This window comes from Taeniopygia guttata, chromosome 9 (genome assembly GCF_048771995.1).
Source record: "Taeniopygia guttata chromosome 9, bTaeGut7.mat, whole genome shotgun sequence".
Lineage (NCBI taxonomy): Eukaryota > Metazoa > Chordata > Aves > Passeriformes > Estrildidae > Taeniopygia > Taeniopygia guttata.
In genome coordinates, this window is record NC_133034.1 from 4,012,464 (window position 1) to 4,038,031 (window position 25,568).

General features: G+C 42.0%; 1 protein-coding gene across 1 annotated transcript in view; it reads left to right on the forward strand.

Annotated features, from left to right (window-relative positions):
- The first annotated feature begins 206 nt into the window (after positions 1-206).
- Positions 207-25,568, forward strand: part of HS6ST1 (heparan sulfate 6-O-sulfotransferase 1) — a 190,207-nt gene continuing 164,845 nt past the window's right edge. Inside the window, exon 1 of the mRNA XM_030280709.4 lies at positions 207-990. Within this exon, the coding sequence (XP_030136569.1) occupies positions 473-990 (518 nt within the window). The 5' untranslated portion in view covers positions 207-472. The remainder of the gene's footprint in view (positions 991-25,568) is intronic.

Consider the following 25,568-nt stretch of genomic DNA (forward strand, 5'->3'; position numbering starts at 1 on the left):
GCTCGCTGCCGGCCCAGCCGAGCCCGGCCGAGCCGAGCCGAGCCGGGCACAGCCGGCGGCGGGGGCGGGCACAGCCGCGCCGGTGCCGCGGGGGCTGGGGCACGGCGGAGGCAGCGCCGGAATGGGGGTGGCTTCCTGAAGCGCGGGGAAGGGAGGGCGGGAGGAGGCTGGTTCTTGCCTTTCGGTGCCTCTCCGCCCCCCTCCTGCCCCTCTCTCTGTCTCTCCCAAGTTTGCCGCTGTGCCGCGGCGCCTCCGGAGCGGCTGGCTGCGGGCTGCCCCTGCCCCGCTCCCGGGCGGGCGGGGACGGCGGCGAGCCGAGGCGACCCAGGCAGCGGCCCGCCGCCCCCGGGGAAGGCTGTGCTCCGGGGAGCAGCGGGGGGAGGCGGCTGGCACAGACGCCGGAGCTCCGCCGCCCACCCCCCGGCACCGCCGCAGTCTGCCCAGCGCCGGCAGCCCCGGGAGATGGTGACACATGAAGCGTGCGGGAAGGACCATGGTTGAGAGGACCAGCAAGTTCTTGCTGATCGTGGCCGTCTCGGTGTGCTTCATGCTTATCCTGTACCAGTACGTGGGGCCGGGGCTGAGCCTGGGTTCCCCCAGCGGCCGCTCCTACTCGGAGGAGCTGGACCTCTTTCCCACGCCGGACCCTCACTACGTGAAGAAGTATTACTTCCCCGTGCGGGAGCTGGAGCGGGAGCTCGCGTTCGACATGAAGGGCGAGGACGTGATCGTCTTTCTGCACATCCAGAAGACCGGCGGCACCACCTTCGGCCGCCACCTGGTGCAGAACGTGCGGCTGGAGGTGCCGTGCGACTGCCGGCCCGGGCAGAAGAAGTGCACCTGCTACCGGCCCAACCGCAGGGAGACCTGGCTCTTCTCGCGCTTCTCCACGGGCTGGAGCTGCGGGCTGCACGCCGACTGGACCGAGCTCACCAACTGCGTGCCCGGGGTGCTGGACCGCCGGGAGAGCGCCGCGGCCAAGACGCCCAGGTAGGTCCGGCCCGGCCCGGCCGTGCCCCGCCGTGCCCCGGCCCGGCCGAGCCCTGCCCCTCGCTCCGGCCGCCTCTCCCCCGCCGAGCCCCCTGCCAGGCGCTGCCGGCGTGCTGTGCCTCAACCTGCCCCCAGCCTTCCTTCCCTCGGCTGCTTCACCTGTCCTCCCCTCCCGTCCTCCAGGCTGTGCCCTGCGCCTTCCTCCTGCAAATTTCCTGCTCTTCGCCTCCCACGCACCTCGCACGCTGCGCCCTCGAGCCCATGGTGTGCTCTGGCAGCCTCTGAGGACCCTTCACCGAGTGCATCTTTGTGCTGTTTGCCCTCTCTTTTAAACATTTAGCCTTTACCTCATCACTTGCCACGTTTTAAGAACCTTTTATACCCCACCCTTAGTCTGAAGCTTGTCTTTGTAACCCTAACCCTGTTCCTCAGCTGAAATTGTTCTCCAGTGCAGCCGAGGAGAGGCACACGAGCCCACCAGTGCTCCTCCTTCCCTCCTCGGTTTACTCCCCCAGTCTGCACACAGCGTTTTGCACATTGCAGGAAACACTCCTTAAACCCCCTTTTTATGTTCCTTGCTGTTGATCTCCATGGGAGACCTGGGGTGATGACTTTTGGGGAAAGCAGCTACCTTGTACGCGTTCCTTGAGTGCTGGAGTGTCCTTCCTATGTGCCCCAGGAGAGGGGGAGAGCATCCTGAAGCACCCCTCGGTGCATCCGTGTGGAACAGCCAGTTTATTTCTGCCCTTTTAGCCCATCATTCCTCTACGTGGTCTCTTCATGAATTACAAGCTTCAGAGGAATTTTCTGTTTGAAGCACTGTGGTAAAGACAGTGGTGTATATTAAGATCTCCAAAAGATTTTAGCTCAATACACTGCTGTCTTCCATTTCACAAGACAGGTTTTAAAATTATCACTATTTTTTTAGCACCGTGCGCGTTCCTTTGACGTATTAGTCATTCTATTACAACACTTTGTAATCTGTTTGCCTTAAACTTTCATTCAAGATTTTATGCTCATATTTCCTTATGCCATATCCTTTATTTATGGGTGTGTTGTTAATATCATACATAATCCCTTTAATGAAAAATGGCCTTTAAGAAAGCACGTTTGGGCATCATAACTGTGTTTTCCCTGCGTTTTTTTAAAAGCAATTCTTAATGATATTTCTTCCCTTGGAGCTGTGTGCGATTGCTGGGGTTCTTTATTGTCTCTGTCATGATTGCTGCTGTTTTCAGCCCGTTTCAGTGTTAGTCATCCAAGTATGCTCAGACTGCTGTCGTGCTGCCTGACCCAGCGTCAGCAAACAGAAGTACATAGCTGAAGGGTTAAGGCTTTCCTGTGCTCTCTTATTAATAAGGTGTTTGAGAACACCTCTGAGTAAAATATCCTCTGCCCATCTAGGTTGCTGCTGAGATTTTCGTGAAGTGTGGTTAGGAAAAATCCACAAAGTTCAAACCTGATTTAAAAAAAGAAACAAAAATTACCCGTTTTGTGAACCTTGGCACTTGGCTAGCAAACCATTAACCTTATATAAAGACCTGTGTGGGTTTATGAATTGTCTCAGAGCCTTGTGTGCTTCCGTTGGCAGTTTTGTATGAAAATGTGTTATATGTTCAGTATTCAACTTTCTTCTGTTCAGCAGGTGGGTTTTTTGTACAGGTACCTGAGAAAGGGGCACATCAGGTTGTGAGGTAGCAATTAAATTCCTTACAGCAACTCGCAGGAAGTTGAGAATCAAAAGTCTGTTGCTTTATCTCACATGCTTGTAAATAAGATTTTCCTTGCCATTTGCTTTGGAACATCAGGAACTGTATGGTTCTACATGCTTCTTAATTGTCTTGATTTTTGGATGTGCAGGAAAAATCATTAATCCTGTCCCATTCCCTCATGTCTCTGCATATCAGGAAATAGTTGTGCCCAATGTTGTCTCTCGACTTCTTTTAAATCTAAGTTAGAACTTCTTTTCCAGGAGTTCAAGGGCTGTGATGCAGAAGCTTTAGATAATCTATGGTTTATCATCTTGGTCTGTTAAATAAAACTCAGAATTTACTGATCATTGTATCCTGGGGATGGTTTTAGTGCAACCAGCTGCTGGCTATTTTAATAATACTGTCCTAGGATCTGTTGTACTGCAGTCCAGTTCAGTTGGCACCTTATCCAAAGGTGTATTTCATGCCTAAGAAAATTGTAAATAAGAGACAGGCAGTGCTTCTTTAAAATAAAATGTGATGGGTTTTCATTGTTAAAATACAGATAGTTTTGTATTATGTCCATTACAGCAAGAGCAATATCACTTTATTTGTCCATTGTGGGCGTTGGATCTCTTACATTGAAACGGGACATCTTTTTAGATAAGGTATATGCTAGAGAGGTTCCTGTTGTCTAATGGAACTGAAGTATGAGCATATCTCTCTCAAAGGAAACAGAAAAGAGAGCAGCAAACAACCATTCTCTCAGATTCTAATATTATCCAGTCTGGATATTGGCGTGTAGTCTTCAAATTCAGCTTTTAAAGCTAATGTATTGGCTTCTGCATTTGCTGCTTAATACAAAGTTTAAACCTTTGCTCTTCCAAATACATGTTTGTCCCCAAAAACAAAACAGCTGACTTGTGATTACACATAAATCTGCCTTCTAGTGAATACTGAAAGCATGAAGGTCACTCAGTATTGCCCACATGCACAAATCATGAGTTCAAGCTGTTCCCTCTGTAAGGAATGCAGTTTTGTTGCTGCCCAGTGCCCCATTGCACTACATTCCATAACCTGGGCATGGAACATAAATTTGCAATGCAATTCAACTTTCTTCATTGTTCAGTTGTTCTGTGTCAGACTTAATGATTAGGAGCCAAAAGGCTGCATTTTTTTCTCTTTTTTCTGCATTGATGCAGTGTCAGGGATGGGTGTGTTAGCTCTAATGGGTCAGCACTCCAAAAAAGTACTGGTTTTCACCCCCTTCCCACCCCCTCCTGGTGACTTTCCTGTTTTGTATTCAAAAGGCTTCTAGACCTCTTGAAGCAAATGTTATGTTTTATACACAGCCAGTGAAAGAAAGATTGATTGATTTGTTTGGGGGTTGTAAAACTTGGGACTCCAAGGAGCTCTGAAGTTGACTGTGCTTATCAGTTAAGTCACTTAGCTGCAGTTCTCTCATGGCTTTAGTAGAGGGCAAATTCCGAGATTTGGGGAATGGAGGCCTCATTATTCCTTGTGCTGTTGGGCATAAATAACAGTTGCAAAAGACTTTTTTTTAAAAAGAAGCAAAATTAGGATGCGTGCCTTGAGTCACCATGCTGATGGTGCAAGCAGAAAGTGTGAACTGCTCCCTCCAATTTGTTTCACTGAAAATCTCTTCAGTTGATTCTGACAAGAAAAAAATACCAAACTCATTTCTTTAATTTTACTTCCAGAATTGGAAAAATCTGTCAACTGACCCACTAGTGCCTTGTTTGCTCCCAACACAGGAGCACAGCCGTGGGTGTTCTGAACTTGTACTTGGAGTTCACTTCATCCGTGAACTCGACTCTAATGTGCTGCAGAAGCAATAAAACAAAATATATTACACCAAAGGAATTCTGTGTGTTTCCCCTCCTGCCTGTTCCCTTGAATAAACCCCAGACATCCCAGGCTTTGTTGCTCTCCTGCTGGTTTGTGCTGCCTGGTGAAAACAAGAGCATCGAAGCTGGCGTTTTCCTGGAGCTGCATTTTTCACATGGAAAGGATTCAAGGCACACAGCTCCTTTAAAAGTGCATTTCTGGAAGCTCCCTGTTGCTGGGGAGAGCCCATGGAGCTGGTAGAGTGTTGGTTGGGCATTGCTGGCTCTGTGCTCCCCCAGCTCACACACACACACACACTTCTTAGCACTGTGTAGATTTTTAAAATTTATTATTTTTTTTAATGAGCTGCCTCAAGACATTAGCTTAGCCTTGGCTTTCTGTATGGGTTTCTGTGCTAGTCTGTCATAGGAGTTTGGTTTCTGTGGACAAAAATAACTAAAGTGTGTGCGTGCTTCTGATTTCAGTATTTTTTTCTCAAGGTTTCATATGTGTAGAAAGAAAAAAAAAATTGTAATCCACATACTTTTATGTAAGAAATCCATGGCAGGTTAATAAAACTTGCTGTTATGCAGATCAGTCAAGAATCTCTCTGATTAGCTATTTACAGTTTATGTTTTGGCTTGTTTTTTTTTTTTTTTTTTAAGAAACAATTAACAGGGCTCAGCAGTTTCTTAGTTTGATTTTTCTGAAGTGTGAACTTTCACAGCTTCCAGCTACATATCTGTCCCGTTGCAGGGATCTATTCTTGATGAGGTTTTTATTATATGTGTGCTTGTGAGCTGCAGAAACACATTGTCAAGAAACCAACTGTTTGAGAATGAAAAGCTTTACCAAAGAATTTTTATAATATTAGCACTTTTTAAAAGCTTGGGCTTGTCATTCTTTTAGGATCCATGTGTGTTGGGTGTTGAGTAATACCTTTCTGCAGGGAGCAAGGGGCATTTTTTCCACTCACCATTTCAACTCAGACTTGTTTATCATAAAGACCAGTGGAGAAATATCAATATAAAGTTATTTTCAGTAGCCTGGATCATTTCTCAAACCTGTAGCTGGTGGAGTATTTTAAATCCTCCTAGTCTGATAGGAAACTTTCTGCACCTGGTTGTGCTCACCCATAAAGCCAGGCTGGTCTTTCACAGCCAAACAATTCTAAAGGGCCAGGTAGTTTTATAGTGGAAATCTTTAAATTTGATACACTTAACAAGAAATTGGAACTCTTCAAATAGTTGCCTTAGGTTTGGGGTACTGTATTTATCTGAGCTTGAGACTTTTGGCTGGCATGCCAGGTTTAATTACTCTTACTGGGTTTTTGTTGCTGTTGTTGACAAAGAAAAAGGATATATGTGTATTTGTACTGACCTGATTTTTCAAAATGAGACATTTGGCTGGTTTTCATTAATCTTTAAACAAAAGTTGCATCATAACGTAGTCATTTTGCTTTTTTTTTTGCTTAGAAGTTTGCAAATGCTCTTTGCCTAGACCTAGATTTTGCCTTTTTCTGGTTATCATTTCCTGCTCTACAAATAAAAGTGTACAGTATTCAGAGTAAACCCTTGGATAATCACCTCTTCCCTTTTTTTACTGTTGTTTTTCTCAGTTGTTTACTTCTTTTTCCTTTTTTTTTTTTTTTTATTATTTTGAAATAATTTATTTAGAAGAGCTGGCTTGAATTTTATTAATAACTGAACTGGATGGTTTGCTAGCTACTTCTATTATAAGGAGAGTCATTAAGGACTGGTACGCTGTAGATGCACATGGGTTCCACCATGCTTGTGCAGGCAAAGATCATTTTTGAGTTTAATTACTTAGCTATTACAGTTTGTAACATTTTGTGTGCCACTTCTTGGCCACAGCAATGCCAAGCCCAGTTTTCAGGGCTCTGCTGAAGGGTCCTGGTTTGTCAGGTATGGAGAACACTCACCAAGGAATAACTAACAAATATGATCTCCAGCAATTATGCCAACGTTATGCTTCAGAGGAGGAAATCTGTGATGGTAGGAATTTGGATTTCATTAGTGCTGTAGGGGCTTTAGGTGAAAAATAGCATGAAAAATTTGACGTTGCCTGGTAGAACAGCTGCAGAATTACCTGGTGTGACTGGGGAGTGTGGTGAGGACTCTTCCCTGCAGGAGGCTGGGGTTGGATATCTTTAGTTGGATATGAGAACGTGAGCTGGATGAGGTTGTGTTCCCCTGGAGAAAGCACTGCTAGAGAAGATGAAGTTACAGGAGGAGATCATTGCAGGGCTGCCCTCTCCCTGGGCCTCTGCTCCTTCTAGGAAGGAAGAGATCAGCCTCCTCTGGTGGCCCCTTCCCTCCTTGATTTGTGGGGTTAGCCTTGTCAAGCAGAAGCTTTTGGCTGCCTGTTGTAGGAACTGGAGGAGTCTGACCTGGAATTACTGGAAAGCAATTCAGGACCTGCAGGGCTGGAGTTATTTAAGAAAACTTCCTTGTGAGTTCATTTCAGAGAGGTTGATGTGTCTTACCTGAGTCATGTTTGTCCACAGTGCCCACACTTCTGGCTGGTTCCAGAGTCCTGGGTGACTCCTTGCCAGGATGTTCCTACCCCAGATGTTATTCACAGCAAGGAATAGCAGAGCTCCAGAAAAGTCAAGATAAAGCTAATCAAGATGGGTTGTGGCTGTGCTCTTCTAGTGACTTTGACCTGGAAGCAAAGAGTGACTGTAATGAGAGAACACACCTGATTTTAAATTTACTTAGCAATACCTGTCTAATCAAACCTATGAAATCCATTCACAGTCTCCCTACTATGCATCCTGCTGTTGTCTTGTACAGATTATGGCTTTTGTAAATCTTGGGAAATGGGAAAACAGCATGGACAATTGCCTTCAGCCAGTCAAAAACCAAATCTCTGGTTTATGTCTCTTTATTTTAAACTTCCAACTACTTGGAAGCAATTTCACCAAATTGTGGTAATAATGCTTTAAATAGGTAATATTTTGTCAGTGAACACTTGGGATTGTGCTTGCTTTAGAAAGCCAGAGTGCATGATCTAACTCCACAGAGCTTTTTTATGCTTTTATTTCCACAAAGTACTGCAACAGAGAGGATTTTTCTGTTATTGACTGAAATTGTGCTTTGTCAAGCAAAGATGAAGCATGGTCTTTAATTCCTAATAATCACAATTTTGATAGCTACCAAGTGAAGATTTTTGGATGAAATTTTGCTTGATGTGGACAGAAGTATATGTATACTTATACATCAGAAGCAAAGACTTTCATAAGCTGAGATGTTACTGTGTTTGGAGAATAAACAAAGTACAGCAAGAACACAAAGCTGAAGTAGCCCATTAGAAATCTGCTTGTTTTGCCAATGATGGTTGACCTTAAAAGCAAACAAACAAGCAAAAAATCACCCTCTGCTTGTTGTAAAGGAATTGAAATAGAATGATGAGGAAAATACACCCACTTGAGGTGACACAGCTTCTGTAATGGCTGTTTGATGTAGTTCTGTTCCCCCTTCTGTTTCCGTAAGAGTACTCTGCAGGAAATGCAGACTTGAGAATGTCTCTGAAGGGTCCTTTGGAGATGATTGCCACAAAGGCACCAGGAGCCTTCAACACCCCTGCACTGGAGCGTGTCAGGTCTGAAGAGGATGCTTCTCACAGTCCTGTGCTGCTGCCAAAGGAGGAGCTATTTCCCTGTGCATGCCTGCTGGAGCCTGGCACCTCTTGGGCGTGGGAAAAGGGCTTTCAGGAAAGGTCCACGCAGGGAGAGCTCATCAGATGGAAAGCACAACATATGCTTAATAAGGTTTAGTTAAACTTCTACATTTAGTTAAATTTCTGCATTTATTAAATTGTGTCAATCTGTGTCATTCCTGTGCTTAGTAGTACAGAAGTACAAGATGCTATTCTGGATTGTGAGAAATGGATTTATAAAGTAATAGTAGTATTGTGTAGGAAAAGCTAATAAGCTGAAAAACATTTATAAAGTATTGTAACCAAGAAATAAGTTTTCTTATAGTTTAGAAATAGTATAGTATAGAAATAAGTTAGCTTCTGATATTATAGCATTGAATTTTACATCTCTTGGGTCTCACTCTTCATTGAGACTGATAATGGAATAAAATCTTTTAAAATGCCTCTCAGTTACCCTGTCTCTATAAAAACTAACCCAGCACTGGGTGTGTTTCATCCCTACAAACTGCTGAAAAAGGTTAAGGATATGAGATATTCTGGGGCATCTCTTTTTCAGTGGTGTGTCCAGAAAGGGTTAAGAAGATCATGTTGTCCACCTTTGGCTGTAACTTGAACTTTTTATCAGTACTAATTATATCTTAGCAGTACTAATTATATCCTTCTTTCACCTGTGTATCTCAAAGCCTCTTAAAAATTTATAGTGAATAGCACCTGGTGTTATATTAATTTCAGACTTCAGGTCTGTGCCTTCATTTCAACCTAAAGACTTTTCAGGGATCTATCTTAAAGCTGGCTTTGGCCATAAATCTCAGGCTTTCATTTTGGTGTACAGACTTCCCTGCCCAGTCACTTTGGTTTCATCACTTGTTACTGCTTGGCTGTTTTTCCCTTCCTTTCAGCCTTTTAGTGGTAAATTCTACATTGTAGCTCACCTATGTTTTTCTAGGGGAAATATTTCAGAATTTCCTGCCAGTTTAAACACGAAAACAGTTATTTGCAATTAACTTTCTATGGTCTGACTCTGTGTTTTATTTCATAACTAATCTCCATCCTATTAAGCAGAGATTCTTTGATTACACCTCACTGCAGATTGAAATACTGTGATCACTTTTATGGAGCTGTTCTACATGGGGGGAAAACCTCAGAACTTCCTGAGCAGCCTTTGCATTTTTGTTTTTAAAACAGACCAAATTTCCTTTTGCTTAATGTTAACATTCAAGTACTCATATAACAAGATTATGTGAGATTTTTCTGCCAAATAGCTTTGAGTTTGAAACTGCATGGTGACTTTGCATTGATTTCAGATACATTGAAAGGGACCTTATTTCTGGACAAATGCTAAAGATTTTAAAGTGCTTCTTTTTCCATATATTGGAGTTACTCTACATTTTAGCCTTAGTTCTAGTGTTAATTATACACACATATAAGATACCTGATAATAGTGAAATATTCAGTGATTTTTGGAAGATTTTGTGAAAAGCATTGCACTGGTCATTCTTTTTCTTAGTAGAAAAGTGTGGCTTGTATTTTTTCCTCTCAGCTGTCTCAGAAAATTTAAACATCCAGGCAAATACTGTAAAAACAGAATTGACTTTTTTTGTTTAAACTAACAGCTCTTGCTGCCGTGACCCCCTTGCTCTCAGTAAAGATTTCAGTTCGGATACCTGTGACCCTATATCAAAGCATCAGGGGAAAAATCAATGCCTCACAGCTAAGACAAACAGCAGCAGCATGCTGACTCACCAATTTCCTGACAGGTTTTGCTTTCCTGGTGGAGATAGACAAAAGTACAAGCAGAACAGGAATCGCTGAGTATAACCATAAGCAGTAAACCATCCCTTCTGTTAACAGGGCTTAAATCACAAAAGACAGGATTACCTTCTTCTGTTCTCTGCCTCTTTCTCTTCTCTTGCCACCTGTGCCTTTTTTTAGGCCTTTGATAGAGAAGAGACAGATGTGATGTGGGTAGCTGTGCAAGGAGGAAGATGGAGCAGATTTATTCTGGCTGCTGAAGTGAGTGCAGGAGGGCTCATTTAGATTAAACCCCCCATTAAGGGGAATACTTCATCCGTGGTGTACTGCACAGAAAAGAGATGTACAAATGCAAAAGGAGCCCTTTCAGGTAAGGAAATGCCTTGGCATCTCCTCTGGGAGGGCAAAACTGGAACTTCTTGTTCTGAGCACCTGAGAGAAGATTCCCTCATTGGTTATACTCCTCTGGCTGGTATTATTTGCACCATATACAAAATAAATAATCTGAAGTATTTTTTTCCTGCTGAATTTTTCTTTGGTTTATTTGGCTGCGTTCACAAATGTGTTTAAAAATGACACCATCTTTCTGTGTGTGCATAACCTGACCCCAGTAGAGCCTTAGACCTGGCCAAAGGCAGTGTGGTGAGGTCCTGTATTTTTAACAACCAGATTGTGTTACACATATCATATCTCTGACTGCTGCTATCGGTGGCTTTGATTTTGAAATGTAATATTACACTGAATGCTAATGACTCGATATTGCCCTTCATTATTAAAGCCATTATTTGGACTCAGCATTTAATCCTGCTCTTTTTCTTGTACTTTGCAAATGGGCTTTTTTCTGAGCAATGTGTTATTTCTTTATAGCATCTGAGCAATTTTATTTTCCATTCCCTGAACTAATGCTTTCTTTCAGGTTATCATCATCTAGTACCTTTATTGCTTCAATCTGTGTTTCTGAGCTTGATAAATTAAGTTTTCTTTCCCTTTAGAGATCTCTTGCTGCCTAACCCTTCTCACTCTCATAAGTTACTAGATTTTTCCTGGGGGAGAAAAATTTTGATTTTTGAAGAGCCCCTTTTGTAATAGGTCAGAAAGCTTTTGCCATACAAAATATAACTGTGCCAACATCAGAAGCAACTGTTAATCTGAACAGTCAAATTTAATGCAGTCAATACACTTAAATATTTTTGGTGAGATGCTACTGCCTTCTGACACTACTCAGAAGGGGTTGTTTTCATGACTTTGGCTAAACTGGATGAAGCTGACACCTGTTTATGGAGGCAGTCATACACAGCCAATACATACCTTGTAGAAACTCAAAAGTAGCCAATTGCTGTTTTCAGCAGTTCCATTCCACAGTTCCCAGTTTGCAGCCCTGACTGTTCAGAATTCACTCAGGCTCCAGGCAGACAGTGTGCCAGCAGTTTCTATGAGCTTCATTTTCTGTTTTTAAGAAAAAATTACACTCCAAATATTGAAATGGTGACACAAAAATCCCTGAATGATACATGAGTTTGAATTGTAAGAATAACTCTGTTGTTGAGTGTTTCTATCAACACAGGGCTGGCTACAGGTGATCTCCTGTGTGTGATTTGGGTGTGCCAAGAAGGGACTGAGAAACAGCTGCCACAGTTGTCTGAATTGTATAAACTCTGGTTTAATTGTATGCCATGAGGACTAATGTGGCTCCCACCAAAAAAGGATTTTCAGGGAGTTATTCAATGGCAGGAGGAGCTGTAGTTAACCTTTGGATGTAAAAGGAGCATCTGAGGTTTGGGATACAAGAAAAACAAAAAGAGATAATAAAGGAATAAGAAGGAATCATACATAACTTGTTTGGACTTGGATTTTCAGGTTGTACATGGTTTGTTAGTTATCAATAAAGCTTTTTTAAAAATAGACATAAAGTCTTTAAACTTAGTGAAGACGTAGTGTCAATTTCTTGCCTTTCTTTCCACCTAATTTCTTTGTCTTGGGATTTGCTGCCAAAACTTTAAAACTGCGTGCAATTCTTTAAAGAAATAATATTGGACTACAGCATGCAAGAAAAATACTTGAAAAGTCTAATGTGAATCAGTACAGTTGGTAAGACAGCTAGCTTAGAGTATTTTAAAGACATTTGTCCTCCCTCACTTCTAAAACATATTTAGATCTTTCAGCTGCTATCTGCAAAGAATGTATTTTTTATTGTGATTTAGGCAGCTCCTCAGAAGAATAATTTGGCAAGTTCTGTGTAACTTCCCAGCTTTTTTTCTTAGTGTTAGCTGCCTCGAGATGACTGAAGAGGTCATGGATTTGCCTTCAGCTATTCTGAAGGTTTCCCATGCTGTGACATGCTGCTTGTAGCAGCTGCTCTGAACAGCAGTGCATGAAAGAAGTGTCTTTCCCTGAAAACACAAAGAGCAAGGGAGGTCTCCAAAATCAGGATTAGTGCCTGGAAATGGGTGAACTTGTGGTGTGTGGCAGGCACATTCTTCTCTCTCTCAGGATTTTTTCATAAAGGAGCACAGAGGGAAGAAAGAGAAAACAATTTCTATTTGTGCTCCTTGTTTTTTCCATGTGGAATGTGTTTGGAGAATTGTTTACCTGGGGTGATTGCTTGATTGGATTCTGGTGAGGATTGTTTGAACTTGATGGCCAATCCAACCCACCTGTGGCTGGATTCTTGATAGAGGGTCACAAGTTGTTAATTAGTTAGATTTGGTATTTAGAAAAGGTAGGTATGTAGTTTTAGTATCTCTTTTAAACAGTATATTAATGTATTATAGCATAGTTATAATAAAGAAATCATTCAGCCTTCTGAACTGGAGTCAGACATCATCATTTCTTCCCACTGGGTTCACCTGCATTTACAATAGTGGTGGCTGTGATACAGAAGTTTTCCACGTTCCTTTGGGAAGGAGCTTCAGGTGTTCAGTTTGGGAAGCAGGTTCCTGTGTGATCAGCAGTGTGGGGCACAGGTCTTCCTTGGACATCCCTTCAGAAACATTGCTGAAGGTTTTGCTGGACTGTGCTTATGCCACAGCAGTTCTGTCTAGGTGTTAACCTGCCCAAGACAGCAGTTCCTGGAAGAAATATTCCCCCAGTTGGCTGAAGTGTTTCCACAGTGTGTGTAACAGGAGCTGTCAACAGGAGTAATGCAATTGTTTGGTCTGAACGTTTGAAATGGGCTGATGGAAACAGTTGTGCTTAATAGGATTGATTCCAGCGGCTGGAAAGCAAACAGGAAATGCTCCATCCCATTTCCAGCCCAGCAGAAGCCCAGCCAGGGCTGTGGAAGCTGGGCATTACAGAAGCTGGATGCCTGCCCACATTAATTTGTTCTTCAGGGAAGTGAGCAGAGAGTGTTCTTAGCCAGGCTGTCTGTCCCAGCTTGCCCAGACAAGTCTCAGGTTTGTTTGACAGCGCCAGACCTGGGTTCTGCACACTGTTTGCACAGCCAGCTTTGATGGTGCTGAGCAGTGAGGTGATCCCTGCATGTGAGGGCTGCTGGGCACATCCAGCACAGCTTTTGTGTTCACAAGTGCAGGGGATGCTCCTCTCAGGGAGCCTGGGGGAAGCAGGCACTGCTCCCACCTTCTGTCCCCACAGCTGTTCAGGGAGCATCTCCCCTGTGACTGAGCCAGCACAGAGGTGTGAGAAGGAAGCAGCACCACCAGCAAACTCCTTTGTGCACAAGAAGGGAAGATTCTTGCCATACCCTTGAGTCTATATTTGGGAATAGCCCAGGTATCATCTCTGAAAGGCAGCAGAGAACTTTGCCTGATCTTCATACTCAGGGAAACTGTTCCTTGCCATCTGGCCTGAAGTACTTCAACAATAGTTAATTAGTAGTTTATTTTTTATTGTCTGTTAACTGGGGTCACCTTGAGCTCTTTTGAAATAAGTTGCCTGCACAAGAAATGGGGGAATATTTGTATCCCAGTCTTAGTTTACCACAGATGAAAAGCCATTACCTGGCAAAGCTGTGTAAGGGCTGTTGTTCTTGAGAACAGGATTCACAGGATGTGAATGTGGACATACTCCATTTCTTCAAATTCCTCTACAGTGTAACTGGTAATCCATGTGCCATTCTCAATGGGATATTATTTGTACCTTTTATAAATGCAGAAACAGAGGCAAAGGCTTGATTGCTCACCATGGCATGTGCCAGGACACCAAATCTATGACAATCTGTATTTGTTGAGTGCTTATCCATGTGCTTACAGCAGTGGGTTGTGCCTTGCCACAGTCATGGACAGCATGATGGAATTTGGGGATCTGCTGAGGGAGTGACCTTGCACAGGACTGTGTAACCTGGTTACTGAAGTAACCATGAGATTTCCTGTCATTTAGTCAGACTCTAGGAGTAAAGATGTTCTAAATCAGTTTTCTAAATATCTTGAAACAAATACAGAAGTAAATCTTTTTGCAGACTGGCCACAGTATGACTGCTTCCATTTGGAAATAACTTTCCCCCAAGGCTTTCAGTCAGAATGCCTTCTTGGGGAGAGCATTTTCTTCTTGTGCTGGTGTTGGTGGGGGATGACTTAACACTTGAGGTGTAGTTGGCCTGTAATGACAATATAAATCACAGTAGAAGGGGTGCAGCTGCAATTTGTGAAGTGTGCTGGATGATCAACAGTCTGTGCTGCCTGCTGCATGGATCGTGGTTAGCCGTGATGGAGCACTGCCTGCCAGGGCATCGCTCAGCTGGAAACCTTGCAGAAACTGAGGGATGCATTCCTTGAACCTTCTGGAGATGTGGGATGCTTGGTCTGCCAAATACTTCAGGCAGGATGAATCAACTCCTTTCCTTATTAGGATATTTCCTCATTCTTCTGAATTTCTGAAGTTATTTGGGGATTGTCATGAAAAGTTTGTTTTCTGGATTGAAGCCCAGCCAATCCCAAATCTGGAAATGACTGCTCATGAGAGCAAAAGGAACAGTTATATTTATCAACTCTACTATGGTGGGTAAGTGAGATTTAGAGACTCTTGCCTAGTGCAAAAAGGATCTGAGAACAGTTTTCTCTTATGGAAATAAGTAGAATTACTTGCACACCAAGGAATTTATGTGGCATTTCACTCGTTTTCACGAGAATCTGTGCTCACGTTGGGATGTTTGGTAACTAAACAAAGTTAAAATAGATGCATTAAACTAAAGCTGGATGCTCTATCTGTATGAACTATGACATGCTGAATTAGTCTGAAAATCATCATGTAATATGTGCAAAAACCACCCAACCCAGTATAGATAGGAACCGGTATTGATAGGAACCAGTGCTGCCAAATTCCAGAGGTGTCAGTTTTAAAGTTCTTGGATGCTTCAGGATTTACTGGATCGTGCATACTGCTGGAATATTCCTGTCTTGAGAAAAGCTCTTTTTCATGTGAAGTGGTCTCTCTGGGGTCAGTGAGGAGAGAACACGTGGGAGAAACAACTGGGCGTTAACAGCTTCCCACAGGATAAAGCACAAACAGACCTTCCTTCCAACAACCCCAGTTACTGGGTGTGAGCAGGAACTCAGAACCTTATTCTTAATTAAGAAATTGGCCTCTTGCTCCAGAAAATAGTTAAGCAGCTGTTTATAGCAGTGAGGGAGCTCAGAGGAGGAGCTGGTTATACTGATTCATTCTGGTTATTGGCTTTTCTTCCCCCTTCCAAGTTAAGTCATTTAATTGGGACTATCCTGCATGTCACATAATCCTTTCTTATTTTCCATTCTGCTTGATGATGCAAGTTGAAACAAAGGCCTGGTTGTTTAAGCTCCCTTTAAGCTCTGTAAAAAAGTTCACATTCTTCTAAGCCTGGCTTTTAAATCACACCTCCAGGCCTCTTTGGAAAAGCTACAGGCAAGTTTTGAGCAATTCATTCTTCACTCTGTTCTGCACGCAGCTGATGGCATCACAAGAGGGGCAGGAGGAGAATTAGCATGCAGATGGTTCTTTTAAGTGCTCTGCCTGGTTAGAGATGGAGCTGGGACCAGTGCTTTGAGGTCAGGTAAGGGGACACCTGGAGCTGTCACCCCCAGGGTCACGGGATCAATGCTGAATGTGCTAAAAGCTCACATCCTCCTGGGCAGTATTTCCAGTGCTGCTCTTGGGTAACAGATGTTCTCTCTAAAATGTGATTATCCATATGGCACCAGGCAGACCCCTATTTCTTTTGAAGCCTTACTTGAGCAAGATAGAATGAAATGGAGGAACTGAGCTATGCAGGTGGCCAAGTCATTTGTGATGTTCTGACACTTCCACTGATGGTTTCTGATTTCTCCAGGTAGCCTCTGTGGCATGCCAGAATGCTCCTCTGCTCTTTGGGAGTAGAGGAGTGGTGGTAGAATGGGACACAGGTACAGATGTGTCACTGCTCTTGAAGCAGCAGTGTCCAAACTGTGATCCTGACATCCATGGATCATCTCACTGCAGTTCTGTGATTTAAGGACCAAACTTACATCCCAGTGCTCCTTGGGCACAAGGACCAAAAATGTTCCACTTATTCAGGTTAGAAAAGTTGTTTCAAAGGCACACAATGTGGAACATAGGAAAAACCTGACCTTTAAAATGAGACTTTAGGAGATTGTCACACTGGCCATCACTTCAGTACCTTGGGCAGTACTGGGTGTTTTTGTTCTTCCTTTCCTTTTTAATGGCACTCTACAGCTCTGAAGAAGTTTTTATAAAGACAGCAAATTGTAAGCTAACCCAGGAGACAGGAACAGTTTTCCCACATGTGTTTGAAGGCAGAAAGAGACACGGTGCTAGTACCAGAAATAAACATGGATCTGGGCTTTAAATACGGAGTTCAGCTTTCTCAACATTTATGTAGTTTTGTGCTTTTGATTTCTTCTATAGTTTATCAGTTCTCTTTGCCTGGGAGAAGGAAGGTGTCTCAGATGGAGCTGTTTGGGGTATGGCTCCATCCTTTATGCAGTAACTCTCTTTTTTTCCACATGGGAGCAATTACAATTGTTCAATTCTTTTTTTCCTTTTAACCATTTGATGCTACCATCCCTTACCTCTTTATGTGTGTTCCTCTACATGAGGAAAAAAAGAATTGTAGATGCCAGCACTCACTAACTCTCAATCTGAGAAAGATGGAATTCATTCTGAAAGCCACGGAATTAAGTGAACCTGTCACAGGATTCTGAGCCACTTCTGAAAAAAAGGCTGGATTTAGTTTCAACACTTTAGTAATGAAATTCAATCATGGGTAACAGTCTCAGGAGAGGTGCACTAACTAAAGGTCTTCATTTGCAGCTGTCTCCTGAGAGCCCTCGTGGCAGTGGGAGAGCTCAGAGCTGAAATGGGGATAAGGTATCACACTGAAGATGTTTTATGTTACTGATCTAACCTGGAGTGGACAAAAAAAGGACTCATGTCTGACAGAAAGAAGGATTGGGCTGTCCATGCCGACATGTGGCTCAGCACAGTTGGTTTCAGTGGCAACAAGACAGAGTTTTTGGTGCTATTAATCATTCTCTGGCCTTGCATGGCAACACTGCTTGGGTTTATGTGCTGTATCCAGTGCATCCTGCTAGAAAACGACAGCATAAAGAGTTCACTGGAAGGTGCCTCACTGGCCAAGATTCTCCATTTGCCTTCAAGTCATTTCTGGCTTCAGCCTTTCTGCCAGGGCTCCAGTGAGAGTGCACAGTTGTTCAGTTAATTTGTAGGGTGCAGACAGGTTGTTTTCTGGGTTGGACTAGCTCACATCCAACTTTTGGTTTCCATGAGCAGAGAGATGTGGGAGGTTTAGGTTTTGGGGAGCTTTGGCAGGTACCACACACATGCCAGAGGTTCTGAAAAAGCAGGTTTGGATCAATGGCTTTGAGGACAAGCTTTGCCACTGCTTGATCTTTGAGAGTCACTGTATCTGAGCAGACTGCTGCCCAATTCTAAGCTTTTCAGCCCTGTGATTTTTATGGTATACAGGAAAAAGGTGTGATGTGATCTGCTTCAGCAGCTCTTGCACTTCTGTAACGTGTGCAGTCTTTGGTAAGAAGCAACAAAGGTGTCCATCAGAATTTAGGAGTTTGGTTTGCTGTCAATTGGATTTTTGACTAAAGGAAGAGATAGGGATGCCCTCAATAGCAAGAAGGATTCTTGCTTTTTTTTTTTTTTTTTTTTTAATCTGAGAAATATAAAGAGATGGAATACAAGAGCATGGTTTATTCTTTTGTTTTGTTTCCCCTTCCTTCAGAGAACAGATGTTGGAGTTATGCTTGGTCATTCCAACACTTGCCTTAAGCAGCATCACTGAAAAAAAAATAAAAATAAGAGAATGAAAAGTTGAATGCCATGCCACAGAGCACATATGAATGTGGACTTGAATTTCTGGATTTTGGCAGGAAGTGAGGTGGGAAATGCTTTATTTGAAACCTTGTCTGAAGAATCTATAATGGCACAATTTAATTGTGTTGGCAAGGAGCTCTGGCAAGGTGCTTGAGCTTCCATCACGTGTGGACAGTGGATCTGTGGTTGCCTGTTGCTGTCTCGTGCCCTGCACACTGATGTTTTAAGAGAACAGCGTTTGCTGAATGGGAGCAGGGAGGTGGAAGCTAAATAGAGGAACATTTTCAACTCCAGCAGAGTTTACTCTGCAGCCTGCTGCCTTTTCCAGAGGGATTTGTGTGTTCTGTGGAGTGTACCCCTGTTATCCATATAGATATGTGTGTAATGATGTGGTTCTGAAGATTTTCCATGTTCTCTCCTCTAGGCCCAGCTCAAACTACATGCAGAAGGCATCACCAGTGCTGTGAGAATACTCTTGAGCCTCTGCTGAGCTCCCTCCCCGTGCCAGCTGTCCTTCAGAGCCCAGGGCCATAAACTGCTTCAAGGCTACCTCAAACCAAATTGGCAGTAACCTCAGAACTTTTGAGTGTGCTCCTGACTGCTCTCAGTTATGAGCGTTTCTTTCTGTTAACAAGAAGTGCAGGACCTGGGACTGAGTGTGAGGAAGGACCATTTGAGCCCTGACAGGACAGGTGGTCTGCTGAGCTCAGCAGGAACCTCTCACCGTGCCAGATCCCTTGGTGTCCCACTTGTCCCATCCTGGCTTCCTGTCTTCTCTTGAAGGTGGTTCCTCTCCTTACCTGTGTTACACAATTTCATTTTTCAGTGCTGCTGTGCCACTTGCAAACATTTCTCCTGCTGCTGGTTGTACCTTTGCTCTCAAAGTGTCATTCTGCAAGACTGAAGGGGCATTGCTCCAGCACCAGGAAGGATAATGGCACTCCTGCCTTTTCTCACTATTTCAGCACTCCATTTTTGATACTTGTTTTGAAAATAAGTTTGATTTTTTACAAACCTGGCCACCCAGCACTGGTGGCTGAGGAGCTGCTTCTCTCACTAGAGTTTTACTAAGATGTAGTTTGTAAGGATTGCAAAACCGTTTGGCTGCCACCTGCCAAGCCACTGATTTTTCCAAAGCTGTGCCTAACAAAGTATTTTATGACATCCAGAGATTAGTACAAGTAGACAGTAAAAATCTACTACATTTGTTTCTTAATAATAAAAACAGGCACATTATATTCTATGCATACATATATATATATATATAAAATTGGTTTTTAATGGGAAATGAGCAGCTTCCTCATCTTTTGTAGTGTGTTATAGATGTTCTGTGGCAGAGCTCAGACAGATCTTTAATCTTAGAGGGATTAAGTTTGGTCCTATCTCTTTCTGAAACTTTGCATGTAATGTTAAAATTTAACGTGTTTCATCTTGATTTCTTAAGAAGTACACAAATCTAATTTCTAAAAAGAAACTGGCAAAGCTCCGAAGTACCATTTTATAATGGTAATAAAGCAAAAATTTCTTGAAAAGATGCATAAGAGGGATTATTGCTTACTGCCCCTTTTTTCAATATAATAATGGGGAACAGTGGCTTAAAATGCTCTTGAACTTGTTGTGTGCTTACTTTTCTAAGCATCCTGGACTATCTTCAGTTTCAAAACAGATCCATTAGTAACGTGTTGCAAGGGACAATTTAATTTGTATTTTTCCTGCATTTTCCTTGCTGTTCATAGAATATAATTAAATATGCTCTTTAACCTGGTGGTGGTGTTTTTCAGCAGTATTACTACTGAGAATAGGTTTAGACTTAGGCCACTAAAATCACAGTAAACTCAGATTTTTTTCTTGCCTTGAAAAACCTGCTGAGCATCTCAGAGGGCAATAACTTAATAACTGAAGATTCCAGATACATTGATCTTTTTTTTCCCCCTCTTTTTCCTTGCCTTAATTTCCTCTTCATTTTTCCAATCTGAAGTTGCCATTTCTTATCTTCTGGTATCTTTTGTCATTAAAGTTTTAATGACATAAATTACTTATTTCTCTGTAGAATACTCAGAGGAGAACAAGACCAGTGTCTTTCCTATTAACCCTTGAGGTTTTTGGCAGGTGTCCTCTAAGCAGTGAGTAGTGCTGATAGTAAAGATTGGGGGCTCACCTGAGAAATGCCAGGTAAGGAACCCTAACCCTAACCCTAACCACCTAAGTGGTTCTTCCTTGCCTGCTTCATCTTCCCTACAGGACTCTGTTATTAAGACATTTGATTTTTCTGTAGCAAAAGCATCAAGGAGAAAAGTGCTTTCTGGCTTTTTCATTTGAGCTCCCAGACTGCTGGGGAAGATGGGAAGAAGAAGAGAGGTAGGCATTATTGCTGCTTTATAATTAGGTCAGTGATTTCAGTTTGTACCTAAAGGGTTTGAGCTGTAGCTGAGTCAGTGGCGGATCTGCAAAGGCAATTTTATTTTATTTTGCTTAATTTTGTTGTCCTGACAGATGCATTAGTTGCTAAAGAGAAAAAAAGAGAGCAGAACACTTTGAAATGAAGCTGCTGTGCATTTCAGTGATCTTGGCCTTGTATGTCCCTATCAAAGTCTTTCTGCTTGACATTGCTGAATGTTTTGGTTTTTTTTTAGATTTGTGGTTGGGTGATTCTTACAGTTCAGCAATGGTCAATTGACATCAATGGTCAATATAAAGCAGTGAGTACAGACTGTGAACTGTGACTGTCCTTTTGGAATAAAGAATGTTGGGAATTAAATATGAAATGAGTTGGGGTCAGAAGTGGCAGGATGTGCAGAGAAAAGGGCTGGCAGAGAAAAAAGAACCACTGAAAGCAGAAATTGGCATTTCTCCATCTGTCCTGGCAGCCACTGTGCCCTTTCACCCCTCTGTACCTGTGGGTACTGGGGAGCTCTTTGCACTGAAGGGAAGTCACCCAGGAACTCCAAAGCAAATTATTTTAAAGAAATAGATGAAGAGTGTGACTGGTCAGGTGAGAACATTTCTATCCATGGTTATTTCTAAGGGAGGTGGGGAGGAGCTGTGAGGTGAGAGAAGAAGACGACCTTTAAAAAGGAGAAGTTCTTTATTTCCCACTGATTCACCACCTAAAAGAACTGCAAAATGTGAGTGTGTCATACAACTGCAATGGGAAGGAAAGGCTCAGTGATTCATTTTGTTTGTTTTAATTGAACAGTGATTGGAAAAACAACTTATTATCTTAATAAGCTTTTGCAATGTTGTATAGTAAAACCTTTTACAACTACCATTATGTGTCATCACCCCAGAGGTATAAAACCTATTTTTTTGCATCTGTGAAACATTGGCAATCATCCTTTCATGCATTTTCAGGTTGGTATGTGAAAAATAAGAAGCATTTAACAATTGTTGCTAAATGTATTTTTGGGCTAATATGTTGAAAAGGTGATGTCTGCAGTTTGAGTTGCATTAGGAATTGTGTGTCCAAGGTGTCACCTCAGGTGTGCAGGGAGAAGGCAGAGAAGCAGCGTGGGTTGAGGGTTTTGGAGGTTTTATTTCATCAGAGCCCATTTCCCAAGGCAAAGGTAGCCATAGCTGGTTTTTTTGTTGACTGTGTCCTTTTCTGTGCTGAAAGCATGTATAGAGGAAGTGGAAATTTCATGTTGGGCTTTCCTCACTCTTCAGTCCCTGCCTGTTGAGTCAGCTTCCTTTCAAAGCCTCTGGTAGCATGAAAAGCTGTGTGATAGAATTGCTGCTGTTTGGGTGGGGGTTTTAAAGGCATTCTGCTGTAGGTTATTGCTCCACTGTTGTGTGGTTTGTGTGGTTAAATTCATTGCAGTTTTGAAGTGATTTTTTTTAGTGGACTGCTGGATCACTGGATGTAAGTCATGAGCAGAAGTAAATGATGATATATTTGGGGTCAGAGCTAAAGTGGGGGATAGAGCTCTGTATTAGATGTGGATTCTCTAATGAAAAATCTTTAATTTTTCTAAAATTAAATCACCTGACAAGAAATATGAATTTGAAATAATGTGCAGACAGCTGAAAAGGAAGATCTTTTCTTTCGGGCAGCTACTTTGAAACAAAATAAAAGAGTTGGGATGATTTAGTGACAGGTCAACATAGAAAATAGTGTTACTGCAATTGTCAGTGCCTTTTCAAAGGTGTTGGTGTTTTTCAGAACTCCTGCCTGTGAAGGGTTGGATTTTTGGTAGCTATATTAGACTGCCATGAGGTATATTACTACAGCACAGTAATTTTCAGTTGCTCTTGCAACAACAGATGTTCTATATAAAGGTTTCAGATTAAAGAGGGGGGGATAGAATAGTTATATAAATATACTCTGCTTCTGTTCCTGCAGAAAAAAACAAACTATAGTGGAGACTCATAAATCAAAGGAAAAGGGAGCATGCCTTGTGTATGTTAAGTCAGTTATGTGGCCTGAGCTTGTCAGTCAAACATAATGAAATTCATATTTCTGCTGAAATTACTGTTTTCCGCTTCAGAAAGAAACACAGAAGATCTCTCAAGTTCATGAAATGCCATGAGTTATAAATATATGGGAATTCTGTGCCTGCAAAAAAAATGTACTGAGGCAGTACAATCCAAAGTTAATAATATTCTTTTACTGCAAGGGGAATAGCATCATGGAACCTGGCAGACACCAAGCATGGTGTTTTTCTAACATTTGATGTGCCATGCAGTAATAATCCAGATGGGAGAGAGAAACACTGTGGGCATGGGAGGAGATGTATTGTTGTTTTGGCATGTCATGACGATAAAAAATGATTGTTGCCAACTTCGGTGAAAGGAAGGGACATTTCTTTCTAGTCTTTTTGTTGTCTTGGGGGTGAAAAATGAAAAGCAAAACTTGGTGGGATGAGAGGGTGATGAAGCACAGTGAAAATGGTTGAGACTTCCTACTAAAACACCTCTTTGCCAAGTTATTAATACTGACAGCTACTCTCATAAAAAAAGATTCTGTGATTCCAGAGGTGATGAAAAATACCTTTGTTGGTTTAGCCAAACTCCTAACAAAACACTCTTGATGTGTTATTTTTCTTGTTACCTTCAGCAGATGATATTAAGCCAGTTTGTAGACATGAGCTGGTAGACATGTCTGAGCAAGAAAATGTGCATTTTTACAGTGTTACTCAGCATTATAACAGATTGCCAAGACTTAGCTGATTTATATTAATTTTTCATTTGTGGAATTTTCTTTCTGACTGACCAAAAATAGGTGCCCTTTGTACACATAAGTGTCTTTGTGGCTTTACAAATACTTCTAACAAGTGTTGGCACTTGGCATACATGAGGTTACTCATTCAGGACCCACGAGCTGCCTGCCTGGAGAGTGCCCTGTGCTTTGAGGTGTGCATTATCCATCTGCATAACCATCACCTTCCTCTCTGGACATAGTGGCATTTTCCAGCTGTGAGGAGCAGTTACACCCTCACAGAGTTTGGTACACAAACACCTGGGCTAGTATATTTTTCTTCCAATTAAGGCTAGGACCTGGCCAAGGTCCAGGTCTTAACCAGAAGAGTTGCCCTAATATATTTATTTCAAAAATCTTTCAATAATAGTAACATTAAAAAGATATTAAACAGTTTATAACTAATAAGAATCATAATATAGAATTATTACTCATTAAATCAACTTCATAAGAACTTAACCTTACTAAAAGCATAACATAATATACTTTAAGAAAGTATAAAGTTAACCTTTTTAAAGTTTTAAACTTTTTAAAACTTTAAACTCTTAAAGTATAAAGTTTTAAGATACATTGGTGTTTAGAAAATAGAAAAAGAGGTTTTAAAATAACACGTGTCATAGATTATTAGATAAAGATATGTTAAAGTTTATGAGAAGCTAAATATAAGTAAGGTAATAATATCTCATGAACAATGCTTAGTGGATTCATTTTATAAAACTAAATCAGTAGGGATTACCTTAAAGAATAGAGACCTACAAAGAAGATGATGCCAAAACAGCAACTAGCCAGTAGCCACTCCACTGTTCTCCCAGCCCCCAGAAGTGTGATTTATGCTCAATAACCACGCCACAGTGAGCTCAGATGCTGGGCTAGGCCATGGCACCTGGCTCCTGGTTTTGTGTTTTCACAGCAGGAAATTCATTCTGTTGCTTAGTTGTTGGCATTGCCTCTTGCCCAGCCATGTCTCTGACATAACATGCGTATTATTTTTTAGGTTGAACCTCTATGTTGTTGCTCATTTCCATTAAGCTGTACTTTTCTCTCTGTCTGCCCTGTGCTCCTGAAGTACCTGCCTGACCAGGCAGGGGTGGAAGTCATTCTTCTCAAAAGTACACAGCAGCTTTGTCAGTCAGGCAAAACCCATGACACTTCTCAGGTTGGGGTTTATAGGGACCTGCATCAAAACATGATTTCTCCTTTCAATCTGACTAGTATTTCTGGAGACTTAATTTTTTTCAAGTCTAGACAGAGAAAAAATTGAAACTTCTTTGGTATTACAGCAAAAGCCAGTGGCCAGTGCTGAAAGCAGACACAGAGTGCTCGTTCTCAGTGTGGTGGGCGCGAGGGGAGCTGGGCTCTAGGGCAGATCCTGGGTTTGGGGATGAGAATTGCACCCTTAGACCTGTCATCTGCAGGCTGGCTGAAGTTGAAGGAAGGGCAAAAAATAATCAGCCCAAGTAGAAATGCAAACAAACCATCAGGCTTTTAATCACAGGGACAGTGTGGGAATGATAAATCAGGGAAAGGGCTAATGGAGTGCTTACGGGAAGCACAGGTGATTAGGAAAGGTTAGACTTTTCTTTCAAGATACTTTAGCTGCTCACTGACCCTGCAGAAACTCAATTTTTGCATAGCAGATATGATAAATAGAAAACAGGAGTATACAGGAAGAAATCAGCATTATGTAGATTTTCTCATGCACCCCTTTAATTGCATTTTCTGTACTCTGAAAATGGGGTGCTTCTCTTAAATACATATGGTAGCAAAACATTACACCCTTCTGATGTACAGCATGGAGTCATATAGTGTTCCTGTATTCCTTTTTCTTACCTCATGGTTTTATGTTTTTTTTTTTTTTAATTAATGCCTCTCAAGATTGAAAAAAAAAAAGGCTTTTATGATATGATGGGGTTCTTTTTGCAGAAAAGAAAACCAGTGAAGTTTGAAAAGACAGAAGAATGTTATAAAGTAGCTTTTATGGTCATGTAGATCTTGTTTTTGTACTGGGGCCAGCAAGGACAAAACTGGAAAACCTGTTGTTGTATTTCTGTATCTTAGGCACAGCTTTGAGCCTGGAAACACAGCCATCAGAATTTTGTAGTCAAGAAATGTATCACAGCAATATTTTATATAGA